The sequence below is a fragment of the Heloderma suspectum genome, chromosome 1 (genome assembly GCF_057233095.1).
Source record: "Heloderma suspectum isolate Gila_16-S chromosome 1, 16-S_ref, whole genome shotgun sequence".
Lineage (NCBI taxonomy): Eukaryota > Metazoa > Chordata > Lepidosauria > Squamata > Helodermatidae > Heloderma > Heloderma suspectum.
Window position 1 is genome coordinate 291,227,743 of NC_139458.1, and position 25,328 is coordinate 291,253,070.

Consider the following 25,328-nt stretch of genomic DNA (forward strand, 5'->3'; position numbering starts at 1 on the left):
CTGGTAACCCTCTCTTATCCAAACCCCCAATCATACAACAATATCCTGAATGTACCCAGACACGTACAATAAGCCCAGTATTCCTACACATGCAGTTTCAAGAGGTTGTTGGACCACACATTATGCTGAGTGATGAGGTGATGTTTGTAAATTTAAGGGATGGCAGGTTTTAAGAGGGGTTCATGGAAGGTTGGACTCTCCAAGATTCCTCTGAAAATTTGAGCCACTCCAAGCAAATCACACACAGAGATGTACTGAGCTGCTGGAGAAAATTAATTGTATATAAAGTAATCCTATTTTAGGGAACATATAGAATATAGGTTTGTTAACTAGAAATAGTGAGATGAAATGAGGAAACTCTTAAATAATGTTGTAGAAATAGCCTTTTTGGAGGGGGAGAGAAAACCTTACAAGTTCTTCTGTTTGGGACATGTTAAATGTAATGTAGTTTGCTTCTTTTCAAAAGAATAGCTCATCATAATTGAGAATCATAGGAGAGCAGGCATTCATTTTTCTTTATTTTTTAAAACCTGTTCAGTTTATAAGTTATTCCATGTTACACTGTAGAAAGGAAATCGGTCTTCCTAAACTTTTCTGATGTTCCTTCTAGCTAGTGTCTGGATGCCCCCTGGTGGTTATACGCAGATTTTTCATGAAAGTACTTGCACATTTTTTCCCCTGAATTTCCAGTTAAACTCAGGGTGTTTCAAGTTCCAGATGAACCACTCCTAGTATTGCCAACCAAAATACATGTTCTGCCCTTCTATCTTTCCATCCTTCAAAGATTTTAGGGGGGAAAGAAAAAAGACAGAAGAAGTGGTGGAAAACACGGGAGGCTTGCAATTGTACGGTGTTCTCTGGACTCCTCATAAAATTTGGTAAATGAGGCAGGGCGATTGCATGATTAAGACTTGTCAGGAAGCACCCTCAGTCAAAGTGCCCCCAACAGTCACATTTTAGCCTTTGCATTATATCCCATGGAAATTTCTTTTCATAGAAACATAGGACACTGCCTTATACTGAGTCAGATCACTGGTCCAACTAGCACTGTATTGTCTACATCACATCTGGGAAACCCAAGGCTTGCACAAAGCAGCCCCTCGGAGGCCTTCAGTGCAACTGTGATGGGTGCCAAAGCCTCGCTGAATCCCCACCACCGCACTACAAACCCTCCACTCACTTCCCCCATGCAAGACCACCAGTTAGCTATTTGGGCTGGAGGGAGCATGACTGTGATGAAGATGACGGTAGACAGGGAATGTTCTCCCTGCATGCTGTCTTCCCCAGAAAAAATGCGCTCCCCACAGCCCACCAAGCCGCTTGGCAGGCTGGGTAGAGCACAATTTGCAGAGAGAGGATGGCAAGCAGGAAGGGTCATTCCCACATGCCTCCTCTCCAGCACAATCTTGCTCTCCACAGCATTCTCCAAGTACAGGAAGCATCAGAAAAGGTGGAGCCAGCTGGGGAAAGTCTGGCTGGATGCTAGGGTAAGGCTGTGAGTGAGTGAGTGAGTGTGTGTGTGTGTGTGAGAGAGAGAGAGAGAGAGAGAGAGAAAGAAAGTCTCTACATGAGGCATTTATCATGTGCTTGTGATTGTTCACTCACGGAAGTGCGTGGGTCCTTTTCACGATGTCGTCAACTTCCGATGCCTCTCCTGTCGTTTTCAAACAGGAATCCGCCATTTTATACATCACCAAAAATGTGGTAATAAATTAAATCGTGCAATGAAACAGCGCCATCTGCTGGCGGTATAAATGAAATATATGGGAAGGAACCAGCTAAAACAAGGGGAGGGGGAGGCGCATGTATTGTGCTGATTGTAAACGTGCAAAGACTCCGGAAGATGAAGCTGTGGGATTTTTGCTTAAAGAGGAGAAGCCAAAAGAAAAAGAAAGAAAGAAAGAAAGGGAGGGAGGGAGGGAGGATTGGAAATCCTGGCATGGGGCAAAAAGGTTGCCCACCCATAGTCTATAAAAACTGATACCGAGTCTCCAGGATTTCAAACAGGTCTGTTCTCTAGGCTTACCTGGAAATGCCAAGGATTGAAACTGGGACCTTCTCCATGTGCTCTACTACTGAGCTACAGGCCTTTCCCAATAATGTCATATCCTGTCCACATGTAATAGGCCCTTCTTCTCCCCTCCAGCTTTGGAGAGGGGGAGCACATAGCTTCTGTTGAACAATATTCTCTTTCTATGTTTCCATCCAAATAAAAGGTTCAGAAAATGGTGGCTCATTTACACAGAAGGAAGGGGTATCCTTTCTGTGTTTTGTTATTTTAAAAAATATGGGTAATTCAATAATAATAATAATAATAATAATAATAATAATAATAATAATAATTTCTGTCCAATGTAGGCTTTGCACTAATGGAAAGCCTGCCTCTCATGTAAGGCATGGTACCTGACTTTTGCTGACCACTCCTACCCACTGCAGCTGCTGTACCCACTGAAATCTACTCCTGAGGGTTGGGAAACTACTGGACTTTGGGATACGGTGCACAGAGCTGCAGCAGATAGAGGGATATTGACAAAAATTAAGTGTCCTGCCTTATGTGATTGGAAGTGCTTTTCACTAGTGCAAAGCCAACATTGGATACACAACCCAATAATAATAATAATAATAACAACAACAACAATAACAACAACAACAATAATAATAATAGAAAAAGAAGAACTTAAAGATAGGGTTTCCTATCTCCCCACAATGCAAAAGGCCATTGTGCTTCAGACATGTCATCTTACATGGAGGTTTCTTGAATACCTCTGATAACCCAAGACAATGGGCTTTTCAACATGAGGCTGTTAATCTGCTGCATCTACTTTCACTGTCATCACCGAATTCAGATCAAAGTCCTATACAAGGTGCATTTCCTTTCCTGCTTTTCCACTACATAACCTCTAGGTAGCACTTTGCTGTAGCAGAATAGTGCAAATACACAAGAGGAAACTGCGCTTTCTTTAGCTTTCACAATTAAATGCTGCATTTCCCCTGCTCTATAACACCTTGCCAAAAGTGCTGGTTAGACTCAAAAGCAAAACTGGAGGGTCATGTCATTGTCAAAAGAACCCGTAAACAACCCTGAGTAGGAAATGATGAGCACACAACAAATGCCTTGTGTAGAAAAGCTCCAAGCAAAGCAAAGCAACATTCATGTAGAAAAACTCCAAGAAAAGCAAAATCAAGAAATTGATCTTGACCATATCTAACAATATCCTGTGTATGGTCAGAAAAGATGATGATGATGATACTAATGAAAAAAGTTTTTAAAATGGTGCTGGCGGGGCTGGTGGTGAGTGATGGAGTTGCCCACCATTCTAACCACCAATCAACTATGATGGCAACCCTCTCCACTAAACAAATGCACCCTCCAGATCCCATGCCTGCTTTACACTTTTTCAGTTTCTGACCACTCCTTGTACCCCTGATGTGTCTATTTCATCTCAGGTGTTTGGGCAGGGAATGTGTAATTTGTAAATTCTGTAGAGCACTTAGCACACAGTTGGAACTAAAGTGGCATAGCACAGCAGTACTAATATTTTTAGTAGTAGTAAAATTTAATGTTTCTGATTGTCTTTCTTCTTTCAGCTTTGTGGTCAAATCCTTGAACACAACCATGAACTGTTTTAGAAATATTAAACCCACTTCCCCATTGCCATGGGCAATTGGTAACTATTTGAGTGTGCGCTTGTCCTTGGAACCTATGTTTACTGCCAAGGATCATCCCTAGAACACGTGAAACAATAATCGAGAAGTGAGTGCTTCTGAATATGGGCAGAGTGTGTTACCCTTATTACTGGCTAACTACAAGTAACTCTTCTTATGTGTGATTAGAGCCAAACTTTGCATGTCAGGGGGTGTGCCTTTGAGGCAAAAGACTGATCGTTTCTCAAAATTAAGCAATGACTATAAAGTTCAATATAATTGCGATGTAATTTGTTCTCTTGTATTGTTCAAGATTTCAGCAGAGACGTATTTTCCATGCAATAAAACTATAACCAAACTGAGAAAATGGCAAAGATAAATGTATGTGTATTCCTATTTATGGTTCTTGAGGTGCCCAGAAACCCAAATCTAACAATCTATATATTTTTTAAAGTACTCATTTCCCTGTTCCTGTATGAAGGGGTGCGGGGTGAGGGGGCGGGGAAAGAAATCAATTGGAATAACTTACCTTGGCCCTTCTGACCGGTGAAAAAGATCAGGTTGTCTTGTAGTGATGAGTTGTGGTTTGCCAGCTGAAATTTCAGATGGAATTCATAGTAGAGGCTGATATTTGGAATTGCTGAATAAGCTAGAAATGAGGTGTAGCCAAAGGCATCTATCCCGCTGAAGTTAGGATAGGTAATATTAACAGCTATGTAAAAACAAAGAAAAAGAAAATTCTGTTTTGGGCAAATGAAACAGCAAACTATGGCCTGGTTCAGACACACATTTCCTGGCTTGCTAAACCATAAATCACAGTTTAGGTTTAGCTGCTAGGAATGTGAGTTGGGGCCATTCACACTCTCTCCTCTCCTCTCCTCTCCTCTCCTCTCCTCTCCTCTCCTCTCCTCTCCTCTCCTCTCGGTATGCCAGCTTTGGGGTGCTGGTCATCATTAGCTTAAGCTACCATTTTCCATGATTTAAGATCTTAGTTTGTAAACTGACATTAAACCACAGTTACATGTTTTGGACATAACACAGAATTGTAGATTACGGGTGTTTCAGGCAAGGCTTTTATTGTGCAATTGCCCTACCTCTTTCACAGAATTTTATAATGGTCCAGATTATGTCGTCTTCCATTTCCAGAGTACGGAAGAATAGTACTAAGGCATCTGCACATGTGGACACTGCATTAATCTGCCATCCTTCTAAAAAAACAACAACTCCTCCACCTTTCTCTGATAAGAAAAATGATGGAAGCAACACTGGGAAAACATGGAAGGATTGCAAATGGATGATGATGTTGTGTGAAACCTGCCCCCCCCATAAAAGGTGAGCGAACAAGCCATGATAATTCCACAATAAATCCCTGTCTGGAAGCAGCCCAAATGAATACTAACTTGATCTGTTTAGTTTTTCACCCTTTCTGAGGTGAGAAAGCAATCAAGAGGGCTCTTTGTTGTCACCATAGGCCTCAGGTCCTACTTACTGCAAAGTCCAGGGAGATAGGGAACTATGGGAAGAACTTTGTTTCTCATGGTTCTCTTCCCAGCCACCTTGCACATACTTGCAGCATCCAGGAACATCAAGAACCATGGGATCTACATTTTCCAAGTGTTCCAGCAGCCATGAATGCTAATGCACACAGTTGTGGCAGCATCGAGTGCCTAAAGCCTGACATTATGATGATGGATCCCTCCTGCTACTTCAGAAATAGTGGAAAAGGAAGGGAGAGAAGTCTGTCAGTGGGGAATGGGTGTGGCAGAGGGGGCTCTAGACAGACAGAGAATTTTAAATTGGATGTAATTTCCAACAGATATTCTATAAATTAACACAATTCAGTTGGACCAATTCAAAATTAGATCAGAGGGAGTTTGACTGTCACTAATTATTACAGCTCCACTACAGTAAATCATACATTCTTAATGCTTAGCTTGCCTTTCCTTGCTAGGTGATAAAAATCTGGGTTCCAAATGAACAACTGAAAAGTAGGAAGCAGAGAGAAGTAGGTGATGATGTTAATTTGCGTGACAGCAAAAAGGCTTTATTGTCCTTTAAGACAAAGATGTGTCATTATATTTCTGCTATCCTTCTGTGTATGAGCTTTTCTACACAAGGCTGTTAATCAGCTGTATCTGCTTTTAGTTTCCTTGCAGAATTGAGATCCAAGTGTTTCCTTTCCTGTTTTTCCTCTACATAACTTCTAGGTGGTGCTGTGGTATAGTGGAACAGAGCAAATACACACGTGGAAATCACACTTTCTTTCACGTTCACAATTAAATGTGGCATTTTTCTTGGTCTAAAAAAACTTGCTGAAAGTGCTGCTTAGACACTGAAGTGAAATTGGAGAGTCACAATGTCATCTGAGGAACCCATAAACAACAGTGAGTAGGGAATGACGAGTGCACAATAAATGCCTTGTGCAGAAAAGCCCCATGTCGGTTGCAGCAAAGCAGTTGCTAAGTTTTGCATTCATCTTACCATCAGTACAAAGAATTCCGGTTCTTCCATATGGGCAGAGACACACAGTGTCTTGGTTGGATTTTGGAAAACATGTTGCTCCGTTCCCACATGGGTTCTTCTCACAGTTTAAAAACTGACATAATTTCCCAGAGTAGAGGGCAGAGCATTCGCAGAACCAGTTCTCTGTGTCACTGGAAGATTAAAAGAAAAAGATATCAAACATTTTAAAAGTACTTCTTAGGAATCTACATGAGGGAAGGGGGGGATTTTATTAATCTTTCCCCCTCAAATCCAATAATACACAAACTGATTCTGAAAATCTGATGATTCCTTTGATTATAATTCACATATATTTTAAGGCACATGTACCTTGATCTAAGCATGTTGCTGCTTTATACTTTATTACTTCAGTTAATAGGTTTGAAAGCCCTTTTGAAATGTTTTTAGTCTTTCTTTGCCACTCATTTCTCAATATATGTGTTTCAGGGCTGGGCAACTGCATCTGGGTGCTCCCCACTGAGCCCTCCACAGGCCAGACGAAATCAAGAGGCAGGGCCATGGCACTTGATCTCATCTAGTTCCTGGCTGAAGGCCAGCACTTTGGTCAGCGGCCCAGCTTCACTGTGCGTGGGCTTTCTCTGGACGGGCTGGCCTGGTGGGCCAGATTTGGCCTATGGGCCAGAAGTTTCCCACCCTTGGTATAATTCTCTGAGGTCTTCTGACTGAACATTCATTAATTAATTCATTTATTTACAGCATGTTTTACCCCAGTCTTCAGCCATAAAAAGGCTCCCAGAGTGGCTCACAAAGATTAATATTAAGACAGTCCCTGCCCTCAGGCTTACAATCTAAAAGACATAACACCAAAGGAAAAAAAGATTGAGAGGAAGGAGGAAAGAACCAAAGCTTAAGGCACTAGTTCTTAGTTTCAAAATTCTTACAGGTGGTCTTTCTGGCAGGGTTAACAACAGAATAGGGTTCGGGTGTTATGGCATTTCTCAAATGTCGAGTCCTGAGGCAAACTCAGTGTAAGGTGCACACTGATCGCCTACACATGCGGGCGTCCCCATTGAATTCAGCAGAGCCACATGCAAAATGTCCTCTGTTGCTGAAGTGAATGGAGAAGCCTTTGCAAGAGAAAGGCCATACGCATTTGGTAGTGACTGCTGGATCAAGAAGTGTATCTTTTAGGTACATTTGCATCATTAGGATGAATCAGGTGAACAACTCCATTTTTGTTAGCCATTTATAATGAAGAAATTAGAACTCAGAAATATACAAGATGGCCTTTATGCTTGCTGCAGACCACCTGTGTATTGAACATGCATCTGCCCTGGGATCTAGGAATAAGGATAGCCTCACTGGATCAGGCCGAGTGCCATTCAGCCAGCAACCTCTTTCCAGCAGTGGATGGACAGATACCTCCATTATTTCTTTTTGACAGGCTTCCCAAACCTGGTGCCTTCCAGATGTGTTGGCCTTTGGCCATGTTAGCCAAAGCAATGTATAATTTAAAACAACAAGACAATAAAATCATGGTGGAATAAAAGGTGGAACAGAACAAGCTTGTTTATCACACTCTTCCTCCAAGGACCTTGGGGTGGGGTACATGCTCCCGCCACCCCTCACAACAATCCCATGAGGTCAGCTTTAGTCTGAGAGATTGGCCCTGTGCAATGGGCTGGATCCAATGTTAGTCCTACTTAGACGAGACCCTTTAAAGTGAATATGACTCAAGTTAATGGCTCTACTCTAAGTAGGACTAACATTGGATACCTAGTCACCTAGTTAGGTTCATGATTGAGTGGGGATTTGAACCCTGGCCTCCCCTGGCCTTGTCAGACACTCTAACCATTACACCATGCCAGCATGAAAGTAATGGTCATGCTTTGTTCCTAGCATTTGGTATTCCAAAGTTGCATTGCTTCTGAAAATGGACAACAGTGAGCAGGTCTTGAATTTCAAAGGTTGGCTTCTCAGTTCCAAGTCTAACTCTTACCCTGGCTCTCAGAAGTTTAAGTGAATGAATGAATGAATGACTCCTCAAGGCAGTTGAGAAGATAAAACTATCAAACATTTTTTTAAACACACACTAGAGTAGATCTAACTAAAACAGCAACATAATATGTTTCTTAAAATAACATCAACAGTAAAAAAATTCCTCCAATTTCTAAATTAAAGGTCAACATCCACTTATTTAAAAGCAGATTGGAATATCCAGGTTTCTAAGGCTCATTTAAAAGCAATTAGGGAGGGAGCCAGGTGCACCTCTTGTGGTAGGTTATTCCATAGGGATGAGGCCACCACAGAAAAGGCCCTACCTCTTGTGCCTGCCAACCTAATAGATCTTACTAGCAGGGACATGTGCAGGTATAGAATTGGTGCTCTGATCACCCCTGCAAGCAACCAGGCAACTGCATTCTGCATCAGTGAAAGCTTCCAGACTATCTTTAAATGCAGCCCCACAAGAGCCACAGAATATCACCATTGCTGACCACAAGTTAGTACAGAGTTCAGCACAGTCAGTGGAGCTCAAGCCCCACTGATTTCAATGGGACCTGTGCACATAACTATGCACTGGGCTCTGGCTGTTATGTTTATACTGACAGTGACATGATATTCAGTAAGAGTTTAGCTAGACTGAAGCTAAGGAAATAGCCTCTGAAAAACTTAAATTTGCAGCTCAGACAATGGAAGAAAATACAAAACCAGATTACAAGGAGAAAAATCCAGAGCCAAGGAGACTGTATTTACTAAAAGAAGAAAATAAGTAACTCTCCTGACACTTGTCGTGCCTAACAGTTCATTAGTGTATTTCAAAGCAGCCACCCACAGTTCCAAGGCAGAGAGAATCCCAGCTGGGAAGCCTACCAGAATGAATCCTCTTGAATAATGCCGCCAGACAGCTTTTAAAAGGGGCATTTCTCTCAGCAGCAATAGTAAGTTTTCTGGGAATACTGCTGATGAGGACAGCCAGAGGGGAATGTCAATGAATGTGCGGCACCAAGGACTTTGCGTTTTCAATCATTTTGATACCTGTTGTGTGCCGTGTTGCCTGATCACAAAGGCAACAGTCATGAAGGCTACCCATGAAGGGCACAACCTACTGAGAAGTTTTCCTGCACATCCCCACTGAATTGAATGGGCAATGTTCTTGTGCAGCTCCCATTCATTTTAATGGACTTTGCAGCAGGAAACATCCTGGGGGCTTCAGTCCAAAGCTGCAGTCCTAGTAAGCGCTGCAGCAAGGAAGTAGGGATGTACGAGAATTTCATTCTTGTGTGCAAATCATGCAAACATATCCTGTTAGCAACCCTGAACATGAACGTGAGCAGGAATGCAATTCGCAGGACATTCTTGCAGTTTCCTGAAACTTTGTTTACGTTTGAAAGTGTGCACTTTGGTAAACGAGCACTTCTGAAAATGTACACTTGCGCAAATCCCTCCCAAACCCGCAATTTCATGCTTTAGCCTATGGGGTGAAATGCGCATTTTCAATCAGGAAAAATTTGCATTTTTAAAAACATGATTTTTTTTTTCAGTTGGGGAAAAGGCACACATTTTTCCTGAATGAAAAAAAATGCTTGTGTTTGGGAATGTAAGTGAAGCAAAATGAGCTTCGTGGAAGAATTCGGGGAACCTCAACAAACTTGGACATCACATTTTCTCCCATCCCAAGGAAGTTAAGCCCCTCAGCAAACATTCTTAGGACTGAACTGCAAATCTATTACTGTATATGAAAGTGAGGTTGAAAACATTTGGGGAAATGGTCATGCCCTCTTAAAAACCAGCACTTGCATTTCAACATTTCTTTCTTGCCTTTCAAGAGGATGCCCTGCTAGGAGCTCATTAGTTAACTTTTACCTAATGTATGGGTGGGGAATCTTAGGCCCAGGGACCAAATCTGGCCTTCCTGGAGTCCCAGTCCAGACCTGCAGGGTTCCCCCATATAGCCACCCTCCTCCCCTTCTGACTCCCTGGTCCCATCCCCTAACCAGCATCGTTTGGTGGTTTCCTGGCTTTAGTGCTGGTTTTCCCCCATTCTAAAAGGTTGCAATGGCTCTCCCAAGGCTTAGTTAGAGCTTTAAGCTACAACATGCTTGTATTTTTTGGATTTTGGGCCCACCCATGTTGTCTTTGGCCCCACCCACCCTGGAATTTGGCCCATGAGACTTTCTCCGAAAAGGAATTCAGCCCTCAGCCTGAAAGAGGTTCCCCACCCCTGCCTAGGGATGTCAGAGAATTCCGCCACGGACTCCAGTGAGTCCCCCAGAATCCCCCAGAATCCGTGGCGGAACAGCCTCCCCCCCAACCACCCCGCGGAATCCCCCCGAGACAGAGCTTACCTGGCGGTGGCAGCAGATGCAACAGCAGCAACTTTGGCTGGTCTCCCGGCCGCTGCTGGGCTGCTGTGGCTGCAAATGGCGGCCGTCATAGCAGCTGCCATTTGCGTCCTTGCAGTCAGCCGTGATAGGCTACGTAAGTATTTACGTAGCCTATCACGGTAAAGGCAGCCACACAAATGGCATAGCGGCCGCCATTTGCATGGCTGCCTTTACCGTGATAGGCTACATAAATACTTATGTGGCCTATCATGGCAAAGAGCAAGGACGCAAATGGCGCCCGCTACGACGGCTGCCATTTGTGGCCACAGCAGCCTGGCCGCGGCCAGAACTCTGGCTGCGGCCAGCCCCGGCTGGCAGCTCCGTGGAGCTGGCATGGAGCGGAGCCAGCTGGGGAGGATTCCGGGGGGGAGGGATGGAGTGCCTCCCCCCCCACCGCAGATTGCCCGGTGTGGAGCCAGGTAAAACTTTTGTACATCCCTACCCCTGCCTGAATGTTTTGGTTGTAAATTTCCCTCACTCTGACATAATAATACTTGGCATTCACAAATACTGCACATCCATTGGATGTATGTATGAGTGCATGAGTGGGATCAAGATGGAGGCTGGACCAGCACTTAACACAGTGCTATGTTATTTGCCAGTGCCCTTCCCTACAGTCAAGATTCAGAGAAGAGCAACCAGGATGATGTAGGGCTGGAAACAAGTCCTTTGGGGAACAGTCGAAAGGGCTGGGTATGTTTAGCCTGGAGAAGAGAAGATTAATGGAAGACATGATTGCAAATCTCTGAAAGGCTCTTATGCAGAAGATGGAGCAGAGGTGTTGCTTTTTTTCCACTCTTGTTGCAGAGGGCAACCAATGGGTGGAAATTGCAGAGAAGCAGATTTTGGCCAGACATTAGGAGAACAATCCTAACAGTGAAAACTGAACCAACTGCATCGGGGGCAGGTGTGTGTGCGCGTGTGCTCACACCCTTCTGTCTGGCATGCTCTAGCTACATCCTGCATTGCAGAGCCTGAAGTGAACAGAGGTGTGTGGACTAGGTGAACTCCAAAGTCCCTCCCAACTCTGTGAGTCAGGCCGAAGAAAGCAATCATGCTGCTCCTTCCTTTTAAATTTGGTACGTAATCTTTCTCTGTTATGTGGGCTGCTCAGTCTTGTAGACTGACCTTTTACGTTCACTGCTGCTTCAGCGCTGCATTTCATATAATCCTGGATGATGGCTATAAATTATGAATGTTATAAAAAAAAGCCCTAAAAAGTGTGAAATCTAATGCTATGAAACAGAATGTTGACATTTTTCAAATGTGCAGTAAGGGTGATTTTGAGAGTTTGGAGTCACTGAAAATTAACATGACCGGATGATACACAAGATGAAGTGATTCACAGCCTAATAGGGGGAGAAAGGCCTGCCTTACAGCCTGACCTTTATAGTTGATTCAGAAGGTCACTTGCTCCCCATTACTCCAAATTGGATAGGCTTAAACAGGTCCAACAGGATTAGACTTTGTTAGATCAGGCATTTAAGAGGTCACCTGGGTTAGATGACACAGTGATTTGCTCTCCCATCATAAATGGTGAAAAATCTTCAGAATGTGTCTGTGCTTGATAACATCTGCTCTCCAGGACATGTTAAACATTGGAGGGGGCATGTTCAGAAGAAACAGCTGCCAAGCAAAATTTACAAATACTTCTGGACAACTTTAACATATCAGCAGAGAACATTAGAAACAGGCCTTAGCACTAAATAACCAGAAGTGACAGGGCTATCATTCATGTATGTATGGCTCCAATATTTGAATTCTTTTGTGTGTGTGTGTTCTGGGACAGTTAGTGAAATCTATGCGCCTCCCCATGTGTCCCCAATTTTAGCCAAATGATGTCTCCCATAGCCCTTTAAAAATAGCAGTTATGAGGGCTATCATAAAAGCCCCCTCCCATTATTTGAGTATATGTGGGGGTCCATAACAGTAAAAGGAACACATGGGTGGTGAGTGCTTCCCACTCCCATGTCTTCCCCCTCCTCAGCCCCCCTGCCACTCCTGTCTCCCGGAGCGAGAAGCTTCTCGACCTCATCTAACCGCCACTACGTTCCACAATCTGCTGGACATGTTTGCAGCAGTGCGTGAAAATGGTGCCCAACGATCTGGAAGGTTCCAGCCCAACGGAATCAAAGTGGGGGAGAAGCGTCAGGCAGAAAGGGTGGGGGGAGCTGAAGGTGGAGGTGGATGACACTGAATAGGACATTGACAGAATGAGGAAGCTAGGCAAAAGTCACAACAGAGCTGTAGAATGTGGGAGGATTTAATGCAACATCCCCAGCAGCTGTCAGTCACTCCTGTTCTACAAGAGCAACATTAAGAAAAAATAAATAAATCAGCAAACCGAGCAGTTACTGCTGTGGTCATGGTAGTAACTGCTCCCAAAAGGAGATGAGAAAAGTTGGCGGGGGAGCCAAAATCTCCCATTTCCAGACATGATGGAGACTCAGGGAAGTGTTGAATGGGACAAGGACCCTGAGGAGTGTCAGCTCAACACTTAAAAGCGAGAGGATACATGGCCAAGTGTACTGTCCCCCCGCCTTTCGGTGCACCTGCTTCTCTCACTTTGGCACTCCTGCTGACAGCTGCAGCATACAAGGACGCTGACAAGGCAAGACCGCACACATCAAACCAGCAAAAGTGCACGGTTGTGCACTTGCAAAAGACTGACAAAAAAATAAAATTGAAAGGTGGCGAATGAAAAGGGTAGCAGAGTGGGGAAGGGGACAGGATGGGCAGACAAGATGGGTTCTGCTGCACAGAATACTGGGATTCTGGCTGGAGGACCAAGAGGCAGAACAACCCACGGTGAGCCCTATCATCCGTTGGGTGCACCGTGGGTTGTTACATAAAAAATGCACACTGCATAGCTTATTTGCAGGGTAGCTTAGCAAACATCTTTTCCTAGTTAAAACAGTTGTCAGTTTTAAGCCTAAATAGGGCTGAGTACAATACACACACATACTGGGCTTCTCCACATGGGGCTTTTATCCTGCAATTAAGATTGGTTACTCACAGATGTTTTCGGGTCCTTTACATGATGTCATCAACCTCCAGGACGTCTCTCGCACTAAATGAACTTCATAGCAGTTTTTAAAACATCGGAGATAATGAGCTATCAAATTACAGCACTTGAGTTCCCTTGTGAAAAGAGGAAATCCCACAATAGAAGGAGCTGGACCACAGCGAAATCTAGTGGCTGTATAATGAAACATATAGAACACGCAGATAAGGAGGAAAAGAAGGGGGGAAGGGAAGCACGTGTAAAGGGAGCCTGTCGTGATCCTCCATTTAAAACAGAAGCAGAAAGCCCCGGTAAAGTTGTGGGATATTAGCCTGGTGTAGAAATGCTCTCTCTCTCTCTCTCTCTCTCTCACACACACACACACACACACTGGATATTACCACATGGTTTATTTGTACATTAGTACAACCTGTAGAAGGAGCAATATTTGCTTGCATAAATGTCTAAGGACAGGTAGGATAGGAAAAAAGAGTTGTTTACTAGACCTTATTAATTTGTTTTCCTCACCAGAAGCATAGAAAATATGCTCTGATAGGTTTGTAAGTGGAAGTAATTAATATCATGCATTGCATACTGAACAGGTGCCTGCAGTGTTATCATTGCAGAGTTTTTTGGGTCTGCAATTTATCGCTTCTGCTTGCACTGGAAGCAGTTCAAAGAAACTGTTTGCACAGAAACAAGATTGCATGTGTGGAAAAGGGTACATGGAACATCATGCACAGGAGAAGTATACTAAACTGGCTGCAATACAGGAAACCACAAAACCCACACTGAGCAATGCAGGTTAATCTTCAGTCTTGTGGAAGCTGACACAGTCCCTCTTTGAAGGCAGGCGTAATTATCTCAAGGCATCATGCACAGAGTGATGGATCAGTGCAATTATCTTTTCTTTTTAACCACCAGAAAAGTCAATGAGGGACTTCAAATGAATCTCTTATGTATAATCTTTTCAAATTTGTCAGATTCCCCCCCGCCCCCCCACAAAAGTAATGAAAATCATGAAAGAATCTCCTGAAGGAAGTGGGGAATGGTTTTGTTGGTTTAATTGTTTTGAAAAAGAAACATGTTGGCCTAGTTTGAAAGTACTTATTCACGCCACCACAAGATACGGCTAGGTCCAACTGCTTACAGAGCAATCTGAGCATCATCGTAATGATACAGAGCATCATCGTAAAGGAGGTCAATAGCAGATCCATTGCTACATCCAGAGCCCTATCACCACTCAGTGGCCTAAAGGGTAAAATTCAACATAAATCCTTTTTAGAGGAGACCCACTGAAATGAATGGGGCTTAAGTTAATCATGACTAACATGTCTTATTCATTTCAATGGGCCTACTCTAAGTAGGGCTTACATGGGATTTTATCAAAAGTCCTTCCCCTTTCCCCTCCACATTGTCTCCAATGGGAGGGAATTTACTATGCCAGCTATGGGGCTGGCATTAGCTCCAGTGATTTGGGGGCATTTTGGGGGAACAAGGGTGCCTAGTATCCTGTGGATCCATGGCTGCTCTTGACACATCCCTGACCTGCTCTGTTTTGGCCCTACTACCAGTGGATCACAGCCAGCAGGGCAGCCACAGTGGCAGAGCTTTCGGACACCATCATGGGAAAGCCTCCGTGGGTGAACCTCCTTCTCTGTGGGCAGTCCTCTCTTTCCAGAGAGGGAGGTCTGCCACATCCAATGGTCCACTGGCAAGCCTCACAGGCAGCATAGGTCTGCTTCCTTAGATGGCTTTAAAAGGGCTTGAGGTAACCCACCCTTGCACTATGCTACTGGGTACTAGTTGCTGGGTGCCAACAGTGGGAGAAGGCTATTGGCTTCATGTCCTGTTTGCGGGCTTCCCAGAGCCATTTGGATGGTTACTGTAAGGAACAGGATGTTAGACTACATGGCCCTTTGGGCTGATTCAGCAGGACTCCTATGTTCACTGCCTTGGTGGCGTTTTGGCAAAAAGGGCAGTATAGTAATGTTAAAAATAAACAAACAAACAAACAAACAAACAAATAAATGGGGTTGCGTCCAGTTTTAGAATTAACCCATTGAAATCAATGGGGCTTGAGCTAATCATGACTAACTTAAGTCCCATTGCTTTCAATGGGTCTATTCTAACTAAGACCAAATCTGGATCCAACTCATAGTTTTAATTTTGGTATGAGTATGTATGAGGAAAAAGACTGAGCTCCGTTCAATAAAATATAGTTGTGTGTAGCTATTAAATGAAAGCCAGCTCTGTTTTAGGATTGAACTATGCTTCTGTTCTTTTGTTGTCCCCAGCTCTTGGTAACTATAATACATCTAATGAGCCAAGTTCTGCTTTTGGCTCAGCCATGCACTCCACTGACAGGAGTCAATAATATTTGAAATGGCAGCAGTTGGAATGAAGCGATCAGAGATTCTGCCTGTTTTCTCCTGAATACATAGAGAGCTTTCATTCTTTGTAGATGCTACTTGTGCTTATCAGATGGAAAGCTCAATGAGTTCAAAGATGTCTTTGTTATCACCTTCATGCAGTGGCAATAGGTGACTGTCAAAATGAATCCCAATTAGAAAATACCTTAATCTGCAAAAGGCATACCATTAAGGGCCTGCAAACCAGTAAACAGACACACACAAAAAGCAACAGGGAAAAATGTTCAAACTAATATTTATCCAATAACGTTTTCTAGGGGTTAGCTTTAATCATTTTAAGGAGATCCCAGCCAGAACAACATAAAAGACACACAAATTATCATAAGGAGTAAGCAAGACAACTTCCAAACTTTTTCCTCACAAGGGAGGGGGAAGAAGGAGAACAGGCATTCCACCAAGTTGCTTTTCCTGTGTATCTTGTCAACTCCACAGGGGTAGACTTTCATTATGATCTGATTTCCACCATCCTCTCTGGTAAGGTTGTCTAAAGTTATCCCCAAGAACCACTGCAGTCAATCCCTATCACAAACCTACATCTCCTTCAACTGAGGAACAAACTCATACCACTGTCTTGAACATCTACTTATATTATTAGATCAGAGTGGTGTTCGTGTGCCTAACTCATTTGATCAGGGGCAGGCTTCAGGCTTGTGGGATCTGTTTTTGCTTTGTTTTTAACGAGAACACCGAGGTCTACCAATCAGAGCCAGAGACAAAATGGTGGCTCAGGGGGCAGAGTTAATTATCTATCGTCAATTATGAAACATACACTGGGATATATACAAAACTACAAATAAGTTACCAAAGATCAGGGATTCTAACAAAACACCCCACAACTGGCCAACAGAGGGGGATAAAGACCTGGGCCCCATCTACATGAGCCATTTACTCCAGGGCCACTGCGATTCAAGGTCCTTCAGAACATATGACTCAGTCACCACTTCTCAGCCTAATCGGAGTTTTCACTCGGAAAATGTGGATTTCCAAAGACGCGTTTTGCAGTGATGTTTTTGGTTTGCTGCAGGTTTCCTGCAGTTGCGAGCTGTCTGTCTCTTCCCTGAACCAACCTCGCATTTTGTGGTGGGCATGTGGTAGGAGTGCCTAGTGCTTGTGTCACTCTGTGATGCCCCTTCACTCCTGCCCCTTCCCTCGTGGCTGCAGTTATAGAGGCATGGGGAAGTGTGCTCATTTCTTCAACCACACTTCCACACACCTTCACAGCTTCGTATCTTTGCAATGGCTGCTTTGGAGTAAGTGGCCAAGGGCCGGGGGGAGAGGTTTCAGCGGAGCAGAAGGTCCAGGACCATCTTTGCTCCAGCTGCCATTTTGGAATGATGGGTAGGCATGTACCTCTCATGGGCACACGCCTTGGCATGTGCCAACCATCGCGAGAGTCTTGGGCCGGAGAACTGCCAAACATCTGGCATGGTAATGAAGGTGCAGACCACCCACATTTTACCTAACAAGGAACGGACAGACACAAAAGAACCCCTAAAATACAATACAGCTCTAAAACCTGAAGTGTCACACCCCCACCCTCATGTGGCTGTGCAGATGTGCATTTAAATATAATGGTAAAAGAAGGGCAGCGCGACTGCCGCAGTTTACTTCAGTGGCTATGTGTCAGGGCACAGTGGATTTTCCTGTTGGAGAAGTCCGCAGTAAATCGCACGTGTACTGCAGCGGAAGCTAATTCGCAGCTGCAATGCTGCACAGTTACGATGGAGTGAAGGTTGAAAGCGATGCCATGTAGATGGCCCCCTGGACAAAAGCAATCAATTAGTATTCCTATTTTACCAATGCTGATCCATAGGGCTGAAAGATAAGCAATTAGAACAAGGCCTGCCATGTCAGATTTTTCCCTTGCAATTTTATTTGCTGCCATTACAGTATTGGGAGTCAGAAGGCCTTGGAGATCTACTGCAAATCACCCAGAGATCTACCAGTAGACCCCAATCCACCTTCTGCCCATCCCTGGCTTTGATCATGGGTGATGCTGAACCTATAACTCCTGAGCCAAGAAGAATGGCGTATCTCCTAGGAACATCGTGATACAAGCAATTTCTTGACTTGGTGCTGGCTTTGTGGTCCAAAATCATGTCAGCTGTACACAAGTGTAATGTCTACATGCCACTGACAGTACTGGTCTCTCTTTTCATGCTTCCTTCCTTATACACTGAAACAACCGATAATTCTCAGCTGGCAGAAAGCAATACAATAAGTGCAGCTGGGGGAGCACAGTTTAAACATGCACACCTTCTATCTGGCTGAATACAGCACATGAGTCCTGAACTGATGATGGAAGTAGCATCCAGAGCATCCAAGAACGTCAGCTCTCTCCTGCTACAACACTTTTCATAATGACCTTGTCCTGCCTCTAGGTAGGAGACCCATGGTTCATGTAACATTATGGGAAGGTCAATGCAGCTCCATTGTGGGATGAGCTGTTCTTGCACTATGATACCCAGATCTGGACCCTCTCCTTCCTTACCTCATGGTGACAACAGCCTCACAATCCATGGGGTTCCTTCCAAGTCCCAAGCTTTTGCATCAAGGCAGTGACGGCCCGGTGGTGCAGAATATATAAGCCCTGACTAAAGACTGAAATATTGCTTGCCATACTGGTGGGGACTTTACTAATGGTAGAGAATTAACATATCGTAATGCAATCAAAGATGAAAGTCCCTGGAACCAACTAGTAAGTCTAGTTGATTCTGACAGGATTTACTGCCAAGTATACAAGTTCAGGATTATAGGCCTAGAGTCTAAATGGGACCAACAGCCTGTGAATGGGACCAACAGTCTATCCCAGGCACTTCCTATGGGATCATAGATCATAGAATCATAGGGTTGGATGGGGCCTACAAGACCATCGAGTCCAATCCCCTGCTCAATGCAGGAAGCCTGATTCCCAGGCAGTCTCCCATCCAAGGACTAACCAGGGCTGACCCTGCTTAGCTTCCGAGATCAGACAAGATTGTTCTTCTTCACACAATTTATTTATTTATTTATTGCATTTATACCCCGCCTTTCTTCCTCTAGCAAGGAACCCAAGGCGGCTTACATTATCCTCCTCCTCTCCATTTTATCCTCACAACAACAGCCCTGTGAGGTGGGTTGGGCTGAGAGTGTGTGACTGGCCCAAAGTCACCCAGTGAGCTTCCATGGCCGAGTGGGGACTAGAACCCGGATCTCCCAGCTCCTAGTCCAACACTCTCGATGCATAATTCATTTATGGAATCAGTCCCACAAGACATGGTGACAGGCAAGGGTTTAGATGGCTTAGAAAGGAGATTCCACAGTTTCATGGAACATATGTCTATCAACAGTTATTAGCCATGATGGCTACATGGAGCTTCCATATTCAAAGGCAGTACACCACTGAATACTAGTTAACAGGGGAGGGCTATTGCCTTCATGCCCTGCTTGTGGGCTTTCAAGAGGTATCCCAGGATGCTGGGCCTTGGGGTCTGATCCAGCAGGACTCTTCATGTTCTTATGTTTACTTGTCCCTCTTCCTTCTCTGCACCTTCTCCACCAAAGCAACACATTGCCTGGTGAATACTACCCCCAGACTTGTCACATACACCCCCCCCATGTACTAAATAAACACCATTTATGTCAGTGGTGATAACTTCAGCAAAGCCCATCTTAAAATCAAGCATTTCTGCTTAGCTTCATTTCTAGATAGTGCTGTTGTCTATCATGGCAATCCTCACAGGAATCAATTTAATCATCATATCCATTAGCAGGTTAAACTGATGAACATCTAAAAGAGTCCCCCATTTTTCTTCTCTTTAAGTGTCAATAACAACATCAGGGTTTCAGATTCAGTGTTAAAAATGGAGGTGCAAATTGCTGCTGCTTTCAAGACTGTGAACAGTATTAGCCTTCAAGATAAATATCTGCCATTACATTTCCAAATAGCAAAGGTGAAAGATAAACAAGCCAACCACCAAAGCATGCGAAGCCTAGCTCAGTATGTTAGTTTAGCTTCCAGTACAAGTTACATTAGACTCATTTCAGTTTGATGTAATTTCAGATAAATGTTATTTTGTTATTCTGTCAGTAAAAGGCAACACAGGAACATTGGAACAGAGGTAAGAATATGAAAACGGTACTATGCGCCAGCGCTTATTATGTTCCTTGTTGAAGGAATAGTGTTCATAGCCACTTGGATTTGCACATGATACCGATATCCAGGTGTTGAAAAAGCAAGTCATTATTGTGGGGTTTGTAAATCTAGGGCAGTGTTGAAATCCCATCTGTAGCAGAAGGATCACAAAAATATTCATAGTTAGGGTGGCTACTCACAAATCACCCCCAAACAAGTAATGTATCACCAAAAAAGAGGACAAAAGACGGCACAGATTTGTAAAACATTTACATATGGTAATTTATACATATTGATGCAAATTCAGAAATTATTATAATTTAAATAGAAATACAATACATATCCCCATAGTGTGGAAGACTGTGACGAGGTCACCTGTGTGCCTTGTTCAGTCTGTCATCCAGGTGCTGTTGATCGGCTCTCCCTTCTGGCTCTCAGGCTCTCCCTTCCCATGGGTCTTTGTCTTTCATCTGGACTTGGGCTGGACGGCCCTTCAAATAGAGGGCACCTTCAAAATACAGAACAGTCCTCGGCAACCCTTTAAACAGAGGACTGTCCTGTGTAAAAGAGGATACCTCTCGTAACATAAGAATGTCCTTATGACTAATTATATTCAAGACTTCTTGTTGCAAATGGCTTGATTATTGATAGCCAATAAATACATCCACATTAAATTAATTCATACAATTACATATTTAAAGTAAGTGAAATAAGCTAAAATTCTGCAGTGGCAGGTTTTCATTTAATTTAAATCTGCAAAACCTGTTTCCCTCTAGCTGAACACGGCCCACCTCCTAGTGCTCCTTGGTCATCTGGCTGGGTGCTTCCCTTCTGCTCTCCAGTCCTAGGGTGACCTAGAATCAACATCCAGGGGAGCATTCAAAATGTGAGCCCCACCTGCAGCCTGAAATGGTGCAGCCCATTCTACCACCTCAAAGCTCTGTTACCTCACTCCACTGCCAGTCTAGATCAGGCCTCAGGATGCAGGAAACACGCCGATGGGTAAGCAGAAGAATTATAAAAGAAAGGAAATCAACGGGGAAAAAGGCGGAAGGAGGAGGAGGTATCAGGGGAGCACAGAGAAGCAGCACAACCAGCTTTGATCCCTTTATTTTTTGCCTCTCAGGACACCGCCAAGGATAAGGGGAAACAAGGGGCCAGGGTTCCTTTGTGTTCATGAAAAAATTCTGAGGAAAGACCAAACTAGGACAACTGATGGGTTATGAGACTGGCAAGACACAGCCCTTCCTTATTAGGCAGGAAGGCATACCTTGGGTTTAATCTAAGCGATGAAGGTGTGTGTGAGAGAGAGACCAAGTGAAGTAACTTTTCTTTGGAACAGGAAATACTCTTCTCAAGGTTAAAAATATTCTAGCTAAAGAATTACATCACAGTTCCCTGGTTATCTCATCAAAGGAGGAGGTCACTCTGTGTGGACCCTAACCCTTTATGTGAGAAGCTCCCATGCAGCTGGGAATACCCCCCCATGACTGTACCACATGGGTAGTAGTCAGCTGAGTGGCTTTTCCCCATGGAATTGGTACGCTTAACACTGCCGATGTTGTGATTAGGGGGTCATTTAAACATTATCTCAGCTTTGTGGGATCCGCTTACATAAAAGTGACTCCAATGAGCAAAAATAACACTTAAAGGACCTTGGAAGCTTCCTTGTTAAGGGAGGCAGTAGATGCTTCATCTGAGGTATCCCAGACTACTGACAAATGGCATAGCAGCTGTGCTAAGGCCTGTGATTTTCTCCCTTAGTCATATTCACAGAAAACTCACAAGAACTCAAAGCTTGCAGAGCTTATTACAGATGTCTAGTGGGTGCCCTTTGTTACAGGGGCATAATCAGCTACTTCAAGGTTTGCTATCAATAGACAAAGCAAATGTTAAAGTTCTAGGCAGCCTAGTCAAGAGGCTCCATCCATCAGGTTTCAGAATTGTTTTATGACAATTTGTAATGTTTATGGTTCTGGCAAGTGCCTCTAATATAAACGCTGTAGCCATAAGGATAAAATAATGCTCTTGTGCTAATACAGTAAATCAAAACTACATGCAGAATTTAGCTCTTATATTTCAGCTCCTTTCATTTCAAGTTATCTTAATGGACTCTACTGCAATAAGCCTCTGTACATTTGCAGTAATGTACTGTTTTTGTTTTTTGTGTGCAAAAAAGGCTTTATTGAAATAATAATATACATATTACTGTATGTGTTTTAAAACAATGGTGTAATGTAACCTAGAAATTATGAGCAATAATAATCCATGGAATCATAACATTATACTACTATTACATGGCAAATTGCCTGATTTGTTTTTCTTTATATTATATTGCCCTAGCAGTTCTCTGTAAAACTTTGTGCGTTCTCGCTCTCTCTTACATACTGACCTTGGATGTAACAAAGTACCAGTTTGTTATTTATTTCCAATGTTCAGCTTCTTCATTATGCAAGCAGCAATCAAGGCATAAAAGTTTCACATTACAATCTCTTTTTAATATACTTTCCCCTCATGCAGGACAAATTCTAAAAAAAGCTAAGTAAACCTTTGTTTTGACTTCTGTGATGAATCCTATGCTGTACTTCCAATCAAATTCAGCATCTTTTCTCACAACCACCAAGAATAAACAGGGAGCAACGGCCAACGCCAGCTTCCTGAGAAGTATACCTGTCTGACATATGTAATTCCATGCAGCTGTTTGCCACTTTCACATTTAGATGTGGACTTAGAACATCTTAGGGGTACACTCCCAAAATGTAACGTACGAAGAAGCCCACTGTAAATTGTAACTCAGTGCCCATTTGTATTTAGTTGACATGGCATGTATGAGAAACTAAGTTACCCCTTCCACTGGCAAGCTATGGACCTCCCCCTCCACTTCTTAGGTTCGTCTGTTAAGCCCCCTTTATACACTACTCACATGAAGTGGGTATCACATGATTATTGCTTGTGCATAGAACTCTGCACTGCCAGTGACCACACTAACACATAGATGTCTGGAGGCAAAGCGAAGCAGCAAGCCCAATGTGGGATCAGGAGTGCATCCCTGCTCCCCACTAATTGCATTATGTTTCCCTTCATGAGAGTAATGCACGAAGGGTTTTTAAAGGCATGACTACCTCTACATAGGGTCTAAATGGTATAAAACAATACATTTACAAATGGCATTTTCTATATATTTTAATGTTTTAAATTTTAAATTTGAATTTTATATTTACTTCATTCATCCATTGTGTATTGGGAAAAGCATGGTCATCATACGTTTTGGACTACAACTCCCACTGTTGTGACTATTTGCTATGCTGACTGGGCCTGATTGGAGTTGTGGTCCAAAACATCTGGAGGGCATTTGGTTGGGGAAGGCTGTTAAAGGAAGAAAAGTAGAGTATTTTGGCAAACCAGATTTCCTTTCCTGTTTTGAGATATAAATTTGATTCAACTTATCTATTGGCCAGTTTTCCAATCCTTATCAGATCAGATCCCCATAGTGATGGTTATTTATACTAAAGTGCACTAGATGGCAGCAAAAACCATCTATATATTAAACCAATTCAATACAGATGGAAATTTTGTGTGGCAGATCTATACAACTCTCTGACAAAGAAGGTTAAGCAAAATAAAACTGTATTCTTCCTTTGTTACTGGAAAAGAAGTAGTTTAAAAATGTCATGCCCAGCCAATTAGTGTAGGGAAATATTTTCACAATAGTCCTTCACTAAACCTGGATTGCTATAGCTCACCCTCCTTCGCTGCTAGTTTAGATGAAACCACATAAATAAAATAAAATAAAATAAAATGCAGTTTCTTATCCTAATTCCTGAAAGATAACAGGATCAGGAGAACCAGGGGGAAACCACAGTAATGTTCCTAATCTCTGCTAACACGAATGTTTGTTTTTAAAATGTCACTTGACAGTGGTTTTTGGCCAGTGAACTGATATTGGAGCAAATACAGGGGAACTATAGAAAGTGGGCAGCCTTAGGGCAGTGCAATGAACACATTTGAACCAGTCCTTGCTTCCCATCTCTTCTTAAACTGTATGGCCAACAGCTGATGGTAAAAAGCTATCAAAAAGGATCCCATGGATTCTGTGTTTGTCTCAGGGCTTCCATTGCCCTCACATCCTCTGCTTGGTGTTTGGTCTGAACCTATTGTCTTAGAGCATTTCTACACCAGACAAAAATCCCGCAGATTTACCAGGGCTTTCGGCTTCTGTTTTAAATGCAGGATTATGACAGGCTCCCTTTACACACGCTTCCCTTCCCTGCCTTTCCCCCCTTATCTGTGTGTAGTATATATTTAATTATACAGCTGCTAGATGGCGCTGTGGTCTAGCTCCTCTTATTGTGTGACTTCCTCTTTTCATAAGGAAACACAATGCATTGTAATTTGATAGCTCATTATCTCCGATCTTTAAAAAAAAAAAACGTGATAAAGGTCTTGTAGTGCAGGAGGCCTCATGGAGGTTGATGACATCATATAAAGGACTCGCAAACTTCCATCAGTAACCAATCTCAATTGCAGGATAAAAGCCCCGTGTGGAAAAGCCCTTAGGCAGCCTCCTCCACTTGTTAGCCTCCCTGTTCCTGCCTTCCCTGGCTCTGATGAGTATGAGGTTCTAGGTATATGCAAATGTGCAGTCAATACTAATGTGCTACTGTAGTGCTAGGGCAGCTTTGTGAACCAGCCAGCCCACATTGTTCCAACATTTGACACAGCTTGGCCTGTGAACGAGCAGGGATCAGCAGGGGACCTGCTTGGATTACAGGTGCCAGCTGATATGGACTATGGGGTTAGGAATGTGAACTGAATGTACATCTGTACCCAATCCAATACTGCCACCTGCTGTGACTGGAGGTTGTAGCAGTCATCATAAGGAATAATGACAACAGTACAGGAATCAAAAACCTTTTAACTTAAATTTGCCAGTAATTTATATGCTATGTGACATGCTGTTGATACGAAGGGCAAAATTATGCCTTTGACGCCTACATCTTAAGTGTATAAAACCCTCCATCTTTTCCTTATTTCCTTCATAATTTGAACAGAGACTTTGCATTCACCAAAGCAGTTGCCCTAGCCCTTGCATGGCATAAAAGTTAGCATACTGCTGTATATTCTCTTGATTTCATTCATATGACCTAATCTTAAGCATAAATGGAACTAATGGATTAAGGACAGTGCTAATGAATAGTTGAACTGCTCTTATTAAGCTAGATAGAGAGGCAGGGGCACCGGAGATGAAGTTATAATAACAATTTCCATAGATTTCCTTGGACTCC

At 43.2% G+C, this 25,328-nt stretch overlaps 1 protein-coding gene across 1 annotated transcript in view; it reads right to left on the reverse strand.

The window, feature by feature from the left end:
- The window catches only part of LOC146359226 (protein eyes shut homolog), a 249,636-nt gene that overhangs the window by 33,113 nt on the left and 191,195 nt on the right, over nt 1-25,328 (reverse strand). Inside the window, exons 6-7 of the mRNA XM_084826874.1 lie at nt 6,127-6,299; nt 4,175-4,357 (exon numbers count right to left, since the gene is read on the reverse strand). Coding sequence (XP_084683000.1) covers nt 4,175-4,357; nt 6,127-6,299 — 356 coding nt within the window. The remainder of the gene's footprint in view (nt 1-4,174; nt 4,358-6,126; nt 6,300-25,328) is intronic.